The sequence below is a fragment of the Plecotus auritus genome, assembly GCF_963455305.1.
Source record: "Plecotus auritus genome assembly, chromosome: X".
In the NCBI taxonomy this organism is placed as follows: domain Eukaryota; kingdom Metazoa; phylum Chordata; class Mammalia; order Chiroptera; family Vespertilionidae; genus Plecotus; species Plecotus auritus.
In genome coordinates, this window is record NC_137784.1 from 87,446,404 (window position 1) to 87,465,226 (window position 18,823).

An 18,823-nucleotide genomic window follows, 5' to 3' on the forward strand; every position below is an offset into this window, starting at 1 on the left:
GATGGCTGGGATGACTGGAATGGATGGGCTTCTCTATCTACATGTCCTTTCATGACAGGGGGATCTTAGGGCAGCATTCCAAGTGGGAATATACAAGTGCTTATCAAGCCTCTGATTGCATCTTTTTTGATGACATGCAATTGAACACTGCAAATTACATGGCTGAGCCATGTGAGCCTCAGAGCCCAATTAGTGTGGGAGGGGAATACATAAGGGTGTGGATACTGTGATAGTGTGATTCACTGGGAGCCAGTACTGTAACAATCTACCACAGGAGCCAAGATTAGAAGTTGGGTTTAAGAATGAGATGCCCTCTAGATATCCAAGTACAGTATTGAATAGGCTGTGAGCTATGTGAGCCTGGAGTTCAAGGCAAAGGTCCAGACTGAGATATAATGGTTGGAGTCATCATCACTTCCATAGATGGCATTAAAGCCATGAGATTGTTTTAAATCACCTAGGGAATGAAATAATATAGAGAAGAGAAAAGCTCTGAATTCTGCAGAGTGATCTTCAGATCATTTAGAGGTCAGGGTGATGAGGAGGAGCCAGTAAAAGCAGACTAAGAAGAAGCAGGCTATACTAGTAAGTCAGGAGGAGAAATAAGAGAGAGCAGTATCCCCGAAGCCAGGTAAAGAATGTTTCAAGAATGAAAGGAAATATAAATGAGGCCTGAGAATTAAATCATTGGATTTAGCAATGAAAAAGGTTATTTGTGACCTTGATGGGAGCTGTTTGGTAGAAGCCTGATTAGAGTGGGTTAAGAGAATTAGAAGAAAGGAATTCTAGACAGGGAGTATAGACAAGTGCTGTTCAATAAAAACATGTGAGCCACATATATAATTTCAAATGTTTTATAGTCACACTAATAAAAGAAGTAAAGCCCTAGCCAGTTTTGCTCAGTGGATAGAGCATTGGACTGCAAACCAAAGGGTCCCGGGTTCGATTCCGGTCAAGGGCATGTACCTCAGTTGCAGGCTCCTCCATGGTCTGGGGCCCTGGTTGGGGCATGCAGGATGTAACCAATTGATGTGTTTCTCACACATTGATATTTCTGTCTTTCCCTCTCTCTCCCACTCTCCTTAAAAATCAATGGAAAAATATCCTCTGGTGAGGATTTTAAAAAAAATAAAAAATAAATAAATAAATGTAAAAAGAAACAGGTGAAATTAATTTTAATATATCTTGTATCTTATGTAGCTTAATATATTCAAAATATTATCATTCCAATATGATTAATATAAAATTATTACCAGGATATTTTACATCCTTTGAAATCCAGTGTGTGTTTTACACTAACAGTTTATCTCTTTTCAAACCAGCCATATCTCAAGTGCTCAATAGCTACACATGACCAGTAGCTACCATATTGGACAGCACAGTAATAGACAATACTTTCAAGGAGTTTTGCTATTAAAGGGGAGCAGAGGAATGAGGGGTTGCAGTGGGAAGTGAGGTCAAGTGTTTGATTGTTTTAGAATGGGAGCTATTACAGTATATTTTATATGCTAATGGGAATAATTTTGTAGAGAAGAAGAAATGGTTGATGTAAGAGAAAGAGGAAAGTTGCTGTAGTGATACTGAGTAGGCGAGAGGGTACATGATCTGGATACAAATGGGAGGGCTGGCCTTGGCTAGGAACCTGGGCAATTCATTCATGGTAACAGGGGTGAAGGCAGAGTACATTGAGCCCTAATGCAGATAGGAGCTTAGATGAGATCATGAGAGCTTATGGAACATTTTTGTCTGATTCCTTTTTTCTCAGTGAAGTAGGAAGCCAAGTCATCATCTGAGATTGAAGTTGAGACCAAAGTATTGAACATCTGAGAAGAGAGGAGAAAATATTAAATTGTGGCATGAGACAGGGAATGGACTGGGGAAGTGTAGTATGATTGCCTGGCAGCATGAAAGATGCACTTGAGGTTTGTGATCATAAATTTGAAGTGAGAACAGTCATCTGTCATTTTTCTCCAGCCACATTCAACTTTGTAGGTGCAAACAAGGAGGAGGAGAAGATTGGAACTTAACCAGATCTGGATTTTTTTCAAGATGAGTATGATAATGAGAGGTGCAATGGAGTCAAAGGTGTATGCCAGAGATAATTAGTATGATGGGCCATGGAATTTGAAGAGGGAAGAGAAACCCATGAGGGAAAGCAAAATGATGATAGATAGAACCAATGGATTGCAGATTCTGGTGGGGTCAAAGAACTGTTGGGCTCAAGGTAAGAGGGGGTAAGCTGTACAGAGGGAAAGCTTGACTTATGGAAAGGTTGCAGATACTCATAATTATAAGGTCTCAGGAATAGCTATGAGAATAAGTGGCTGAGATGTGATAGAGGACAGTATAGTAGGAGGAGAAGAGGCCAAGGAACTAAGAGGTCAGGAAACTAGGAAGTTCAACTAGGCATATATTGAAGTTATCAAGAAATATGACAGGAATACTTTTGGAGAGAGTAGTAATAAGCCAGATACTAATATCCTCAAGGAATATTGAGAGCTATGGTCCATACATTTGTAGACAAGTGTAAAAAGGGTGTGGAGGTTGTGAGGTTTTAGGGAGAAAGGAGCACCAGTGGTCAGGAAACAGCAATGCAAAGAAAGAAGTTACCTACTGTACCTACATGGGCCAAAGGACCAAAACCAGTGACTACTTTAGAGGGGTAGAGATGAAGCAGGCTCCTCATTGGGAGGGGTAGGTGGGGTAAGAGCAAAAGGATAAAGGAAACATTCAAAGAGGTTGCTGAAATATTGGGGATTTGGCTAAAGATTTCTCTGTGACTGCATATCCTGTTTCCTTTTCCTGAAATTCCCTTTCTTTACCTTGTGCAAAAATTTTCTTCAATTTTTACCAGCCAGTTCCTGCATCACAACTTTCCTGAAATTGCTATAGCAAAGATTACCAGTGGCCAGTATGTTACTAAACCCAGTGGAACTTATTTGTCTTTACTGTGCCTCTGTAGAGAAGTATGTTCCCAATTTAATTTTTTGTGATGGTAGGAATGTTCTATCTCTGCACTGTCCAGTATGGTAGCCACTAACCACATGTGGTTATTGAGCACTTGGCATGTAGTATGACTGAGGAATGAAATTTCTAATTTTAATTCATTTAAATGTAAATTGCCACATGTGGCTAGTGACAAACTTTAATTTTGTCTTCAATCCTATCTTCTCATGGATCCTCTTTCTTTTGGCAACTATTTCTGTTTCCCAGGCTCTGTCTTTGGTCCTTTATTTATATTCTGTGGACCTTTCCCCAGTGATTTTATTCATACATTAAACTGTTCCAGGCTACCCTCCTCTCTGTGCTAGACATGGACACCCACAGCCTATTGGAGATGTCTGCTTGGATATCCTATCAACATTCAGCATCAGTATGCTCCAACCTGAACTCATCTCTCCCCTCAATCAACTCCTCTCAGTTATTGAAGTCATAGATCTGGGAGTCACCCTAGATGTCTCTGTCATACAAATTGCCAAGTCATCTCTATCTCTGAAGCAGAATCTGAACCATTCTACAATCTTGTCCCTCTCCAGTCCATTATCCACACTGCTGCCACAGCAGCCTAGCTAGCTGAAACATAAATTGACCTTGCTCCCCTGTTTAAAAACCTTTTAATGGCTTCTCATTGTGTACAGAATAAAGGCCAAGTTCCGCAACATGGCAAACAAGGCTCTTCATGACCTGACCTTGCTCTTCTATCTCTCCAGCTGCATCTCCTGACACATGTCCCCTCCTACTTTGTGCTCCAGGAAGACAGACCTGCTTGTGATGACATTCAAGCAGTATGCTGTTTCATGCCTCCACACCTTTTCTCAGGCTGTACCCACTCTCCCAAATGTCCTTTCCTTCCTTCAAGCTCTTACCCGAAATCCTTCTTATTTTTCAAAACTCACCTCAACTATTATCTTCTCCAGCTACCCTTCCTTGGTGTCCCCATTACTTACTGTGTTTACCTGATTGCACATCTCATTGTTCAACTGTAAGCTGCAGGGTCATTCTCAATGGCAGGGGCTATCCTTGCCTCCTTATTGTCACTGTGTAGCATGGAGTCTAGTGCCCAGTGTGTACTCAGTTGATGTTGAATGAATGTGTAACATTCATTCATTCATAGAAGTGAATGAGTTGAAGGTAACAGGAAGAAGATTAGAGAACAGAATGCCACTGTGCCTAGTCTCAACTCCTTGGTATAAGTCCTTCCTGGGTGGGATTATAGAATTAGAGAAAGGGCCCCTGGGAGGCCTCTCTGGGGATAGGTCTTTGCTGCTGGTGCTACAATTGTCTTCTTTCCCAGCACTCATAAAGCTTCTTTCTGGCAGAAATCAATTTTAGAAAAAGCTATTATCTAGGTTTCCCCCTACCTTTGGCGCTGAAATGCTTCGATCATTCCGGGATAGAAGATACTAGCAGAAAATGTCACATATTTTTTCTTAAAGTAGGAAAAAAAAGTTTTATGTGTTTGATTTTTCTGAAAGTGCTTAAGTTTCTATTTTCTTTTAGAAGAATACTGTTTTTTCACTAAGATTATCCCAAGGACCACATCCAGATATATAGAAAAAAGAATGGTGTATGTTTGCATATAATTTGCATATATCTATATAGACTGGGTCATTTATTCCCAGTGTGTTTTCTTTTTCTTTCTTTATTTTTCAAAGAAATGGAATATTTGATCATCTTTGCTATGAAAAGAACCAATAACAGGAAAAAGGTGTGGAGACCACAAAGTCTTCCTTCCTAGAGAAGAACACCTTTACAAGATTCCCTGTCTTCTAGTCTTTTATGAGATTTTGGATACCTGTGGTGAGCATGGTAAAAATAGCAGCTATCATCTGTGTGCCAAGCTAGCTTCTGTATTTACTTTTTAATACCTTATTCTACTCAGCAGCCTAGAAAGGTAGATGTTACCTCCAGTCTACATATGGGCAAACAGACTTAGAGGGGCAGCACAACTTGCCCAAGCTCACCCCTATAGGCCGTGGCAGAGACAAGATTTAAATCCAAAGCTGTCTGACACCAAGGCCTTTGTTTTAAACCACTAAGCTAGCGGTTGCCAACCTTTCGGACCTCACGGACCACCAGTGGTCTGCGGACCACTGGTTGGCGACCGCTGCACTAAGCTGTATTTTCCATCATCAATGTACTGTTCGGTGTTGTGTCTTTCACACTTGTCATTATTAGCCAGGGACTTAGCTTGTCAGGTTGTCAGTTGAATGGCAGTGGACTATTACACAACATTGAGGTACCAGAATTTACTTAACTTATCTCTCCATTTGGTTTGTTTCCAGTTTCCCAATATTTTAGTGCAGATGTAAGCATCTTTGTGCAAATAAGGGCAGTTTCTTGGTTTTTTAGGTATTCGATGGTAGCCCTAAAAGTAAGGTTGTTAAATCAAAGAGTTATAGTTTTATGTTTCTCCAGAAAGCCTGTGCCCTTCATTCACCCATGCAGTGATAATTTTCTGAGTGCGTACTGTGTACCAGGTGCTGAAGGTGAAGAGGTAATTCAGTAATGGCTCCTCCCTCCGGGGACTAAATCTGGTGTGGGATGGTTGATACAACACAGAACGAATGTGACCAAAGTGGGGGGTTGGGCTAGAGGCAGTGAGAGCATTGAGAAACATGACCTCTGGCAGAATTCCTTTTACCCCATATCACAGGGCAGGGCAGAGAGGATCACAATGAGAGAGGGTGCTGCCCAGAGGTTGAGGCTTTGTCCCAGCTTTCCCTAGGTCTGTGGCTGAGCTGCCTCCTGAATGAGGATACTTTTCCCATCTGTCCCTTTCCTGCAGCTACCACTTGGCCTACAAGGTCTGTCCTTACTACCCAGCTATACTAGGGGGAGCCAAGCAGAGGGTGGAGGCTAGAGACACCTGAGGAAAATGGCTTGGGGCTTGAGGAGTGGCATGAGTGGCAGCCTCAGCACCTGTCATTCCTCCAGGTCTCCTCTTCTTCCCTTTTACATCTACAGCTGCCAGGGTGACAATGTAGTGCCCAATTCCTACTCATTTAGCAGATATGAAAGTGCACGAAGCGTAAGTGCATAGCTCAATGTCTTTTCACAAACCAAGCACTATGCTAGATGCTAGAAACACAGAAATTAGTCCCACATGGTCCTCGACCCCAAGGCACTCTCGTCTAGACAGACAGACAAGGAAAAAAACCGCACAACTTAGTGATGGTGGCTTGAACAAGTGGCAATGGGTATTGAGCAGTGAGTCCCCTGGAAGTGTCTGAGAGCCCAGTGCTCTGCTACTGTGACGTTGGCTGTGGTGCTGCACATCTCCCAGCCAAAGTTTTTCCATCTGTATAATGGAGGGATGAATTTGATACCCTCACAGGGCCTTCAGACTCAGATGTTCTGTTTGCCTGCCTGTTGTCAGAGAGCAAGGCTGAGCTGCTCCCCGAGAAGACCCAACTTGGCTTTAGTCACCCCATCTCACTCATCTTCTGCCCTCCACCCCCATCCCACCCATTGGTGTTCCTTGTTATTCTGCTTCCAGCTTTCTTCCTCTCTTGATCTACATGCACTCCTGTGACTTCAGTTACCATTATGTACTGATGACACCTGTATCTGGATGTTCAGCCCCATCCTCTTCACTGAGTTTGTGATTCACATACAGGCATACCTCACTTTATTGAGCTTCACAGATAATTGTGTTTTCAACATCAAGGCAAGGCCCTCCACCAGCAAAAAGATTACAACTCACTGAAGGCTCAGATAATGGTTAGCATTTTTTATAAATTAAGGTATGTACACTCTTTCTTAAAATACATTTTTATTGATTTTAGAGTGGAAGGGAGAGGGAAAGAGGCAGAAACATCAATGATGAGAGAGAATCATCGATCAGCTGTCTCCTGCACACCCCCTACTGGGGATCCAGCCTGCAACCCACTATGTGCCCTTGACCGGAATAGAACCTGGGACTCTTCAGTCTACAAGCCAACACTCTATCCACTGAGCCAAACCAGCTAGGGCTGTACATTGTTTTTTAAAGATATAATGCTATTGCATACTTAATAGACTACAATATAATGTCAACATAACTTTTATATGTACTGAAACAAAAAAAAAATGTGTGGCTCACTTTTTTGCAGTGGTCTGAAACCAAGCCTGAAATATCTCTGAGATATGCCTGTAATAATAAAAATAATCAGCATTTTTCAAATTCCAGATTTGACACTGCAATCATTACTTAAATTATCTCATCTATCCCAAAACCTTGTGAAGTAGGCAGTGGTACCCCATTTTACAGATAAGTGATATTGAGGCTTGCCTGGAGTTAATAAATAACAAGAGCCAGGATATGAAAACTTGTGTCTGCCAGGATCCGGTGCCCACAGTCACCCATCATACCGTATTTCCTACAGTGCATCTAGGTATTGAAGAAATATTTCCACTGTGATATTCCACAGACACCTCAATTTCAACATGTCCAAAATTGGCCTCATCGTTTCCCTACCTTCTCTCCAATCTGCTTTTTCGTTTATTTTCCATCACATTAAATGGCACTGTCAACCCAATGATGCCCAAACTAGAAGCCTGGAAGGCTTCCTCGATCCTTCTTCACCCTTCCTCCCAACCTCCAATCTTCCACCACTTCCTAGTGATTTTCCTCCACTTTTCTCCAGCCCCACTGCTATTATATTTGAAGGCCATCCATCCTTTTCCCTCTTTGGGTTCCTGCAGCAGTCTCCTTATCAGTCTCCCAGCCTCTGATCCCTGTGCTCCAGGCCACCCCCCACATACTAGTAGGCCAGGGTGATCTTTTTCAAGTATATGTCTGATCGCATCACTTTCCAGCTTCAAACCTTCCACTGTTTTCTATGGCTCTGCAGCAGAGCTCTAAACTGGCCACCTGTGGGCTGAAATCCATCTAAGAAGACATGTTTTGTTCAGTCCATTGAGCTTGCTTAAAACATTTTTAATTATTTGCCAACATTTAGAAATCAGGAAATTCCACATGAAAGTTCATATTTCTGGCTTCTCTTGCAAAAGTGAAAAAACAAAAAACAAACAAACAAAAAAAAACGTGGCAATTTTGGGCCCACATCCTTGCAGGGCACTGATTGGCTGGAACTGAGTGGTGGTTGCCCTCTTTAGAAAGGGCATGGGCTTTCCAGTTGGCCAGTCTCCAGCATCCCTAATGTCTCTTTGTCCCTGGCCACTCCCCTGCACAGTTACCTGCCAGAGACTTGAGGCATTTGGGCTCATGACCCTGCAGCATAGGATGGAGCCCAAAGCCCTCAGCCTGGCTCCTAAAGTCCTACATGGTCCAGCTTGGAGCAGACCAGCTCTGCCAACCTCTTAAGTCTTACTTCAGCTCACTACCCCAGCACACTCTCCTCTGTGGCCCCAGCTCTTACCCATTGATCTCTGAATTGTGTGGCTCCCCACCCACATCTGCCTTAGTGTAGGCTGCTGCTCTGGCATACCCAGGCCCCTGCTTAAGTCCCATTTGCCCTTCAGGACTCTGTGCCCACTGAACCAAGAAGTAGTTCTTGTTTCCACACCTTTCCCCCAAAGCTGAGTTCTGTTCTTCCATAATACTATGTAGTGCAGACCTTGGTCACCGTACCCATCATATTGGTTTATAATTGTTGACTGCCTTGTCTTCCTCCCCTGCCAGACTGTGAGTCTGAGATTGCAGGGAGCCTTTCTTTTTTATCTTGCTATCCCCAAAGCTTGACACAAGGCTTAGAATATAATAGCTGCTAATAACTGATGAATGAATGGATGAATCAGTGAGAGACTTACTTGGGAAAATACTACTCCAGGATGTAATGTTGCCACCTACTTGCTTGTGGTAGAGGATTCCAGGTTCCTTTCATTCTGGATCACTTCCCTCCAAGTCAACATTCAGAGTGACACTCACAACATTCTATAAACCATACCCCAGCCCTGCAAGCTATGGAATACATCTAAGTCTACTGAGATGGTGGTTCTTAGTGACATAGAGGGAAAAGATATCATTCTTTGTGTATCAGGAGATGTAGTTGTCTAGCAGTTTGGATATGGCACAACCATTGGATGTGGCACATTCTTTAGTTATTTGAATAATAATAATGGTGTGATAATTATAGCATCTAACACACATATACACATTTACATTGTAACAGATCTCGTTCTAATAGCTCTCAATATATTATCTATTTTACTCCTCACAACAACTTTAAGAAGTAGGTAGGACTATTATCCCCATTTAGAGAAAACTCAACTGAGATTTGGGGAGTTTAAGCAACTTTTTCAGGGTCACACAGCCAGTAAGTGGTAGAATCCAGATTTAAAACCAAATCTGTCTGACATCAAAGTTTATATTCTCAACCACCATGCCATACCCAATAAATGACATTTATCTTCTGAAACATGAGGGAGTGATTAAAATAAATGTGGAAATAAAGGATATATATATATATATATATATATATATATATATGCCAATTAGTAATTAAAAAAAAAGAAAGAAAAGGAAAGGAACCTCTAAGGCACAGAGAAAAGAACCAAGGAGACACCCCCTCAGGTTAGCAGTAGCTGCATTTGGGTAATAGAGTGCTGGGGATGTTTTTCTTCTTTTCCTCCAAATGTTTCTTCTATTAACATTTTCTAAATTTCCTTTAATGAGCTTGTATTACTTTTTAAAATGAAATTTAATGATGTCTTATTTAATTCAATATATTCAAAATACTAGCATTTCAACATGTATTCAATATAAAAATTAAGATATTTTACATTTTTTCATATGCAAAATCTGTATATTTTGCACTTATAGCATATTTCAATTCTAGTCACATTTTTTTTATTTTATTACTTTTACAATAAATAAAACCCCTCTCTTTGTAATGGCCCAGCATTACATGGCAGAACAGGGGTTGGGAGGGGGCTGATTGGAGTACCCAGATAGCAGGGCTGTCTCTTAGGTAGCTGTCACTGAGGAGTGAAAGGAGGTAATCAGCCGGCAGCAGCTGTGGCCTCAGCACCTGCACCTCGTGGGGCAAAGGATGAGAAGTGGGTCACCAACCCGGCTATCTCACCATCTCCCCTTTTCTTCTAGGTGCTTACACTCCAGAGCCCCTCAGCAGTTTCCGGTGGGCCCTTCTCTCAACTGGCCTCATGTTCTTTTATCACTTCAGCATCTTACAGATCCTGGGCCTGGTAAGTTTGGTTCTATCCCCTTCTATCCCCTCTGTTTGGATTTCTCCATAAATCTTGATAATCCTGGTTGGCGCTGGTGTATCATTTTCTTTTAAAAATACAAGATGCCAAAGGCCAAGACGTCAGATTGTTGTGTCTGGGTTGCTGATTTATGATCTATATCCTTGGCTTCTCTAAAGAGTTTTCTGAATCCTTTAGTATTGGCTGTTTCTTTCATCCATCCAGAGGCAAGGATGCTGCCTTTTTCTCCTGGCCACTTGGGTTGGAAACAGTGAGCTGCAATTGGACAGTAGTTTGCTGTGGACCCCATGGGGAGGCAGGACCCTAACTGTGAAAGGCCATGGCCAGCGTGGCTTTCGGGTTCAAAGGCTTGGAGAAAGAGCTGACGTACAAATGATACACACAGGACAAGATTAATTTTAATTATTATGGGGGGAGGCCAGGGCGAACTCGAGGAGGGCAGTCAAGTTCCACTGATTCTCCTTTACCCAGCTGCTTTTATTTACTAGAATACACAATTGCCTTTTAGGAATGCAAACAGACATATCAATGGTAATGTTTATAGTAAACAGTAAGATTATCAGGTTTTTGGGGTGTTTGCTTTAAACCATTGAGTCAGCAGTAGGTCATAAAATGGAAATTCACCCTGTGAATTTCAAAGGAGTCCAAACAGCCTTCTGCTGGACTCCTCACATTTTTATTAATTACTGTTGATCTTGGTTTCCAGCACCTAACCCTCACTGGGGGCCTGGGTAGGCTTTTGAGCCTATTCCCAGACCTTGAGATATGTGGTCAGCGGAAGTGCGGTGTTGGGGGACCCCTGTGGCATTCTGGGGTGTTCAAACCTGTCTGGAGTGTGAATGATAGCTAGACTCAGTAGTTGAGTTACCCAGAGCCCAAGATTGCTGACTGCATGGTTGTCTATTGGTGGCAAAGTGAATGTAAGGAGCTCAGGGCTGGGGCTGGGGGTCAGGAGACCCAAGTTCAAGTCCTAGCTCTGCCACTGCTCTGGGTAAGTCACTTCATTCTCAAGAGTGGAGAGCTCTCCACCCCTCTGTGACATGGTACAAAACCCCAACCTCCCCAACAGGTGGTGAGGACTTCTCTTTAATGTGAATGGGCTTGAAGGGCTTTGGAAGGAAGGTGCTGTGGCGTCCTTGGGGCAGGAGTGGCATGTCTGGTTTTGTGTGTGAGCGGCAGTAATGTAGCATTTTCCTTGTGGAGCCTTCCGGGACCTGGCAGGTTTAGGGCATGTAACCGATGTCACCAGTGCCTTTGTAGAAGCAGTTACCTTCTGTTCCCCACTCTGGCATATTATTCTGCTCTGGTTTACTTTGGAGTGTGGTTTGCACTCCTTGCTGAAAGTGTGAATGCTTCATGCACAATAGGAATGAAGCAGTATGATCTTCACACCCTTATTCATACTGCTCTCTACTGAGTCTCCTTGATTCCAGAGAAGTCAGTGTCCTCATGTCACCATACTCAGTCCCACTTCCTGGCCTGGCTTAGGCCATACCTCCTACAAGGAAGGCTCTGCTTACTCCATTCCTTGCCACGACACCCATCCATCCTTCATGAGTCCATTCAGGTGCCACTTCCTTCATAAAATCATCCCTGAAGACTTGGCCCCCATTCTGTACACTCTGCAGATCTCCTGGTGGGGAAAACCCGGTGAGCTCTGTCTGGTCTGGGGTCAAATATGGTAAACTGATCACCCCAACTTGATTGGTTGCCAGTTATGTGGAGGCAGGGACCATGCCATTGACTGTTCTTTTCTCCCATAACACCTCTCCAGGAACTAGGCACATAGTAGATGCTTAGGAATAGCAATGGGCCCTACACTCAACCTAGAAGGCAAGATGGAGCAAAACCAAACAGCTCTCCAGTGGACGGCCTTCCCCATCACCTCCTGTGGGCTCTAGCCTTGACCCATTCCTAAAACCTAGGGGAGAAAAATCCCATTATGAACAGGTGGGGATTTGTCAATCCCTACTTTTCTAGTCCCCCTTTAGGTAGAGATGGCTGAACTGGCAGAAGCCAGAGAAAGCCTAAGGATGGTAAACGCTCACTCTACCTCCCTTGTCCCTGCAGGTCACCGAAGTGAATTTGAACAACATGCTGTGTCCGGCCATCTCAGACCCATTCTACGGCCCCTGGTATCGCATCTGGGCCTCGGGACACCAGACTCTCATGACCATGACCCACGGGAAGCTGGTCATCCTGTTCTCATACATGGTTGGGCCCTTGTGTAAATATCTGCTGGATTTGTTCCGGCTTCCAGCCAAAAAAATAGACTGAAGGTGCTTTTTTTTCTCCCTGAGGAAACAAGTCCTGACTTGACTTGGAGAACACCCACTTCTTAATGAAATCATGGGAGAGGGCAGTAGGATATTTGATGTATTTCCTTTTTCCTCCTCTCTGTCCCTTTCTTCCACCACTCTTCCTTCCCCAGCTCTTCCTCCCAGGATGTCACCTGGAACCTGAGGTATAGTGCTGATGGCTGGATTTGTCCTCCTCCCCTTTGCTCTTTCTCCCTGTTCCCAGTGGCCTTACATGGAGAGACGGTAGTCAGTAGCTTTCACGCTGCTTGTTGGTGCTTTAACAACAGCTGGTTGAGGATAAAGAGAACAACAAGCAGTAGTTCTTTTGGAATCACAGTGAAGAGATTGGTTGCATTTCATTTCTCTACTGCCAGGGACCTACAGATTTATGCTGGGGTCCCCTTTTGTCTCCAGCATAGCCCCCACCATAAGGGGACTGAGGCCTTGTTTCTATACCAGCGGCAAGCCAAGAGCCAAGGGACTTCCCAGCTCATGGCCAAAATAGAACTGGCCAGATTCTTCCCATTGGTGTCCCATGACTCAAAGCAAGCAGCCAACCAGCCACATTCTCCAGGAGGCTGCCTGCAGTGGGAGGTGGAGCACTACCCAGCCCAAAAGCTTGATTCCATTGAGGAGGATAGAGAACTGTTGCAGTGGCAAATCCAAAGTGAACAAGGTTAAAATGCCCACAACTAATGCTAAGCAGGACCTTGTGTACATTCTGCCAGTGGAGCTGAGAACTGATCCATATTCCAATCAGAAGTGAGCATAGAAATTAATCAACAGAAGTGGTAACTTGAGAAAATAGTGATTTGAATCATATGCTCCAGTTTAGTTTAATGTTGATAATAGATTCCTCTTTAATATTGAGTGCCCTTTAAATATTCTCTTTCTCTTTCTCTCTTTTTAAAGGCAGCTTCAGGGAAGGATGAGCTAGAGTTTTGTTTTTTGTTTTTTGTGGGTTTTTTTTTTTTTTTTTTTTTTTTTTGCCTGTTGCCTTTTGTTTATTTGCTTGCTCATTTGTTTTGCCGTGTTTGAGTTTGGAGAATCCTTGCATCAGGACCTGTCTCTAGAGGGGCTCTTGTCAATATATTTTGTGGTCTTACAGGATATATCAGCATCCAGGTTTGGGGAAGATACAGATCCTGCTGGTATTGTTTCCCTAGGTCCAGATGTTGTCACTGTAGCCAGACTCAGTGCTGAATTGTTTAGCTTGGGAATCAGCACATGCTCCCCACCCCCAAGCCCATGTATAGATTGAAAGGGAGGTATCAAGGAATCAAGTCCCCATGGGTGGAGATTCACGTGCTCCAAATGGAAGACCTTTTGTTGAAAGACTTGAGCTCAGTCATGCATGGATCTCAAAAAGGGAAGCAGTATCTTGGCTTTTGCTGATTTCTTGTTAGCTCATACTAAGAACAGATTCGCTTAAGAACAGAAAAGAACCATGGCTGGTGTGGCTCAGTTGGTTGAGCTTTGTCCCATGTACCAAGAGGTCATCGGTTTGATTCCCAGTCAGGGCACATGCCCTGTTTGCAGGCTCAATCCCCAGTAGGGGGCGTGCAGGACGCAGCTGATCAATGTTTCTCTCTTTCCCACCCTTCCTCTCTCTCTAAAAAAATAAATTTAAAAAACATTTTTTAATAAAAGAACAGAAAAGATGGTTCAATGACTTCCTCTGGTGAGCCTCCCCTCCCATCTTCCCCTCTAGGCAACCCATTTGCTTTGGGCCTGTTCCAATAATTCAGGTGTTACTGTATTAGATGTAGATTGAGCTTTGGTGACTCAGTGATCATGATTTTAGCAAATTGACCTACAGGAAGCAGTAGAATGTAGGAGAGTCTCTGAGTAAGGTGAGGCCCAGGGAAGCAATCATGGAACCACCCTTTTGCAGAGGCCTGCTGGCACTGAGGTGATCAATCTCCAGGGGTTGGGGAAACAGGAGGCAGAAAACTGGGTACTCTTAGTTCCTATGAGCTCCTCATGACAATGTAACCTTCATTTTGTGCTATCTTTGCGGGCTTGGACAAGTTTTTCTTAGTGTCTCTCACCCTAGAGTTGCCTTCCAGAAGAGGCACCTTTTGATTGGCTTGATTTTCCTTGCCCACCATCAAACTGCTGTGTGTAGAATGGGATGATGAGGAAATGTGCAAGGCCTCAGTGCCCCTTGGCCTCTTCACAAAAGGAAAAGTTGGAGGGAGGTCATGGGTGGAGCCCTTGAGGGCCTATCCTGTCCCCTACCAGTACATGGAATTTTTGTAGGCAGATGATGTACCTCAGCTGGCCACAGTGGCATAAGTGACTCTGAATGAGCTCTCTTTCTCTCTGTCTGTGTGGTATGCCACAGGTTGCCAGTCAGCCTGAGCTTTCCCTGCATTGGCATGCTCCTAAAAGCTTGCCTTTGCTCTGGCTACAGCTCACTGTTCTGATCTGGCTGGCATTTTTCTGCTGCTTGGAAGAAAAGAAAAGAGTGAAAGCCATGTGCCTTCTCTGGCCAGACCAGAGACAGATACACCTGTCAGGGGAAGGAGGAAGTGAAGGGGAGATGCAAGGTTTCTGGGGGCCAGGTTGGCTCAGAAACATGTAGGTAGAAGTAACAGAGAGTGAGCCTAGTCCAGAGGTTCCACAGGGAGTCAGGGACTATGTTTGAGATGTTAGGGAGCAGCATGCATCTGAATTGGTCTGTACCTCACTCTTAAAGGTAACCTGGCCAGAACCACAGCAGCCTGCCTGGAGGGTGGTGCCCTTACCAGTGGGCCCAGACTGCCTAGCTCCTCCCCAGAGCTTTCCTTTCAGTGCCAAGGAGGTTCCCCAACCACCCTAGCCAAGTTTCCATATGTCATTAGCCAGCGTGTGGGAGCTTGGTGTGTGTCTGAGAGAGTGTTTGTAGAAGTGGACAGTTTCTTTTAAAACAGCCCTAAGAAGATAAGTGAGTGTTCCCTCAAGCCCCTGGGTAGCTTTGGCCAAGAATCTGGGCCAATGAAAACAGTCTGGTCAGCTGCCCAACTTGTGGCATCAGCTCATAATAGCAGAAATATGGACCTTCTGCTTGCGGTCTCAGTATTTGGTTTTGTACACCAAAGATGATCTGGCCCATCTTCTTCCCAGTGATACATACCTCTGTGTTCTTGTGAGAAAAGCACAGACTCAGTCTCCCCAAGTCAATATTCTCTCTTTTTCCTTGAACTTCCCAGAATTCACAGAAGCTGCTTGCAGGGTGTTTGGGATACGCGGGGTGGTTGGCACACTTTACCATCTAGTACCACAAGTCTAGGTATCAGATCATTTCTCTTGCCACAGCCTAAGCCAGAGCTTTGCTATTGTGCTCATTGATAATTCAATGTTTTGGGGAGTGGGCACAGCTCCCCACAAATAACAAGTTGTCAGCAGGTTTCCTGGCACTGGTGTTGGGGCTGGGTGGTGCCCTGGAAGTAAGCTGGGTGGCTCAGTGGGTGAACGAAGGCCCTACCTCCCACTCCCTTGGCCAAAAAGACTTCCCTGGATTTGTAGATGTTGATCCAGATTCATCTGTCCTCTTTGGAAGACTGAAGAGGAAGTATTGGAGGAGAAAAGAAGGGTAGATGCAGGGTAAGATGCAAATGCAGTGCTGGTTTTGGTAAATCTGGAGCAGGCATAAGAGAGGGGGTCCCGCAGGCCCTCTCATGCTTCTTGTCAAGGCTCCAGCCTGAGAAGGGGCCTTCCTGCTGCATGCCCTGCCTGCCTTCTGGATGGTGGGTAGAGTCCTGACAGGCAGTGAGACTTCCTCTTCTGTATATAGACTGAGCCAGTTTGTGCTCAGGAAAACCTAGTCATTTGTTGTTGATCTTGTCTGTGACATTTTGTACAGTGGATTGCTACTGAGTGGCACGAAACAAAACAAAAGTCATTTTAAGCAAAGCTCTTGTTTTGGAAACTTGCTTTCTTTTGGTGTCAGTTTTGTATTATATTTTAAAGAATTCTTCATTTATATTGGTGTTATTGTGGTACAGAGAATAGGATAGTCTGATCTGTAATTATTTCTGCCAGAAAATTGGCAAATGACTCTTTTCCTCTTACTGCCCCCCTTCACCCATACTTCCTCATTCCCAAGGCAGATTGCTATGCACTGGGCAGACCATTCCTGTCATCACTCCTTCCCCTCTATGACTCCCTTTAGGACCAGTCTTTCTAATCCCTTTAAACAGCAGCGGGGTGAGTATTTTCGCCAAGCTGGTTCTTGGGTGCTCTGTGCCCCCACCAGTTTGCTCACCTCTTGGGGCATTTTATAACATGTTTTCCCTGTTTTCTATAGCGTTTTGATTGTACTGAAATGGTTTCTGCAATCACCTTTGGAAATAAATGGTCATTAATTTGTGTACTTGGCATTCTGCATTTTAGTCTTAGGTGTTTTTATTGTTGAAGATCCCTGAATGGAAAGGAACCCTCACCATGGGACTTGCTGTTACAATGTTTTCTTCATTTACTGTTATTAAAAGATTTATGAGAACCCAGGAGTCTTGGCCTTGCTTCCCAGAACCCTCTCAGAAGGCCCTCTGCTTTGAAAAGTAGACAAAAGGCTGTTAGTCACACACACCATGGAGGGGACCACCAAAGGGCAGCTAGTGCTCTCAGCACAGCTTTGTCCATGGGATCTGTGTGGCCTTGAATTCCCACGTGCTGCCTGCTTCCACCAGGGCTGCCAGGGACCCAGGGAGTCCTTTGCTCTTAGCAGAGCTTGTCTGCTGGGGACATCTGCTGGGTTCATTGCGCCCATGGTGCATGGGGCCAGGCTGGATGACTGAATTAGAGAAGGTGACTTTGAAGCCAACATGCTGAGGCTCACTCATCCCAAGTTCCCTGAGGACTAGCTCTGAGCTAGCACTCAACACAGGTCTGTGCCCAGCATAGGTCAGAATGGCCTAAGGGGAGAAGTGAATGCGATAACCCTATACTTTGGGAACAGTCAGACCTGCCTGTCCAAGGCTACCCACTGACCAGCCCATGGTGAGTCTGATTAGCCCAGCTTGCCTTTACACCAGACAGAAACCCTCCTTGGTATTTTACTGGTGTTGCTTCTTCTAGAAGGGACACAGTTGGCAAAAGTGGGACCCAGTGCTGGTGGATGTCATCACTGGCCAGTATTTGGGCACCCAGACCATCAATGAGGCAGGGCCACAAAACCACCAGGTAGGGCAAGTCATTTGTTCTCTTGCACCACAGGTTCTCCATCTACAAAGCAGTAACTATTATAGGCCACAGGAACGGCACCATGTGTCTGACTTGGAGGATCAGACCAAACCTGGGTTCAGCAACCTCAGTACTTGAGTTCTGGCTAGGAAAGAATTCAGAGCAAGACCCAAACTGTAAGAGAAGATATATTGGGTAAATTACAGAGGTAGAAAAAGTAATTCCTAAAAGAAATGGGTTTAGCAAACAAGTTATTGAGGTAAAAGAAGAGCCCTTGGAGCTTGGGAGTGAGGAAGCTAATGGTAAGGTGCCTGGGTGAGGAGGGAAATGGAGAGGGAAGGTAAAGGTATAGGCGTGCTCCCTAGAGGGAGAGCGCACTGGGTCCTCCATCCTAAGGGTTTTAAGGGTGGAGATTTTGGGGGAGGGCCCAAAGAAAGAACGTTTAAATATATGTAATATGCTAATTGGTCCTAACGGTGTCACAGTCATGACCGCTAAGGAGGAGGCTGCCTGCACATGCACTGTGGGGCGTTGCTCCTGGAGACGGGTGGAAGCGGGTTGGCACCTGGAGGAGGCCCATGCCTGGGAGGGCGGGTGTGAGAGCCCGTAGTGCCCCCCTCACTAGTCCTTCGCCACCCACCGCTCACACTCAGAGGACCCTGCCGCTCACCTGCCTGGGGAAGGAGCATAGCGCAGCAGGCGGGAGGTTTCCATGCTCTCCTCCAGTGCCATGAGGGGGCGGAGTAGCTCCGGAGTTGGGGCGTGGGGCGGAAAGCCGGGAGGCACCTGGAGAAGGTGGGACCAGCACCGAGGGACTGAGGGCGGGGCTTGAAGCTGCCAGAGAAGGCCAGAGGGGTGGGGGTTGGGGGGCTGGGCCAGGTGTGCTGGAGCTCTGTGTGGAGAGGTTCTGGTGTCAAGGCAGGGCAACTGGTGGGTGGGCAGGCCGTGCAATTTCACACACTGGGCTCCTAGTGTGTGTGTGTGGTGTGTGTGTGTGTGTGTGTGTGTGTGTGTGTGTGTGTGTGTGTGTTTCAGAGAGAAAGGGAGAGGGAGAGAGAGAGATAGAAACACCAACGATGAGAGAATCATTGATAGGCTGACTCCTGCATGTCCCTCACTGGGGATCAAGCCCACAATCCAGGCATGTTCCCTGACCAGGAATTGAACCCCAACCTCCTGGTTCATAT

At 45.0% G+C, this 18,823-nt stretch overlaps 1 protein-coding gene across 5 annotated transcripts in view; it reads left to right on the forward strand.

Moving 5' to 3' along the window:
- Nucleotides 1-18,823, forward strand: part of TMEM164 (transmembrane protein 164) — a 326,422-nt gene that overhangs the window by 257,122 nt on the left and 50,477 nt on the right. For 4 of the 5 annotated variants that reach the window (XM_080652989.1, XM_080652988.1, XM_080652986.1 and 1 more), the window contains 2 exons: nucleotides 10,049-10,149; nucleotides 12,241-16,949. In XM_080652989.1, the coding sequence (XP_080509115.1) occupies nucleotides 10,049-10,149; nucleotides 12,241-12,447 (308 nt within the window). In that variant the 3' untranslated portion in view covers nucleotides 12,448-16,949. Of the gene's footprint in view, nucleotides 1-10,048; nucleotides 10,150-12,240; nucleotides 16,950-18,823 lie in introns of those variants that run through there. The other variant, XM_080652987.1, reaches the window with a different exon arrangement.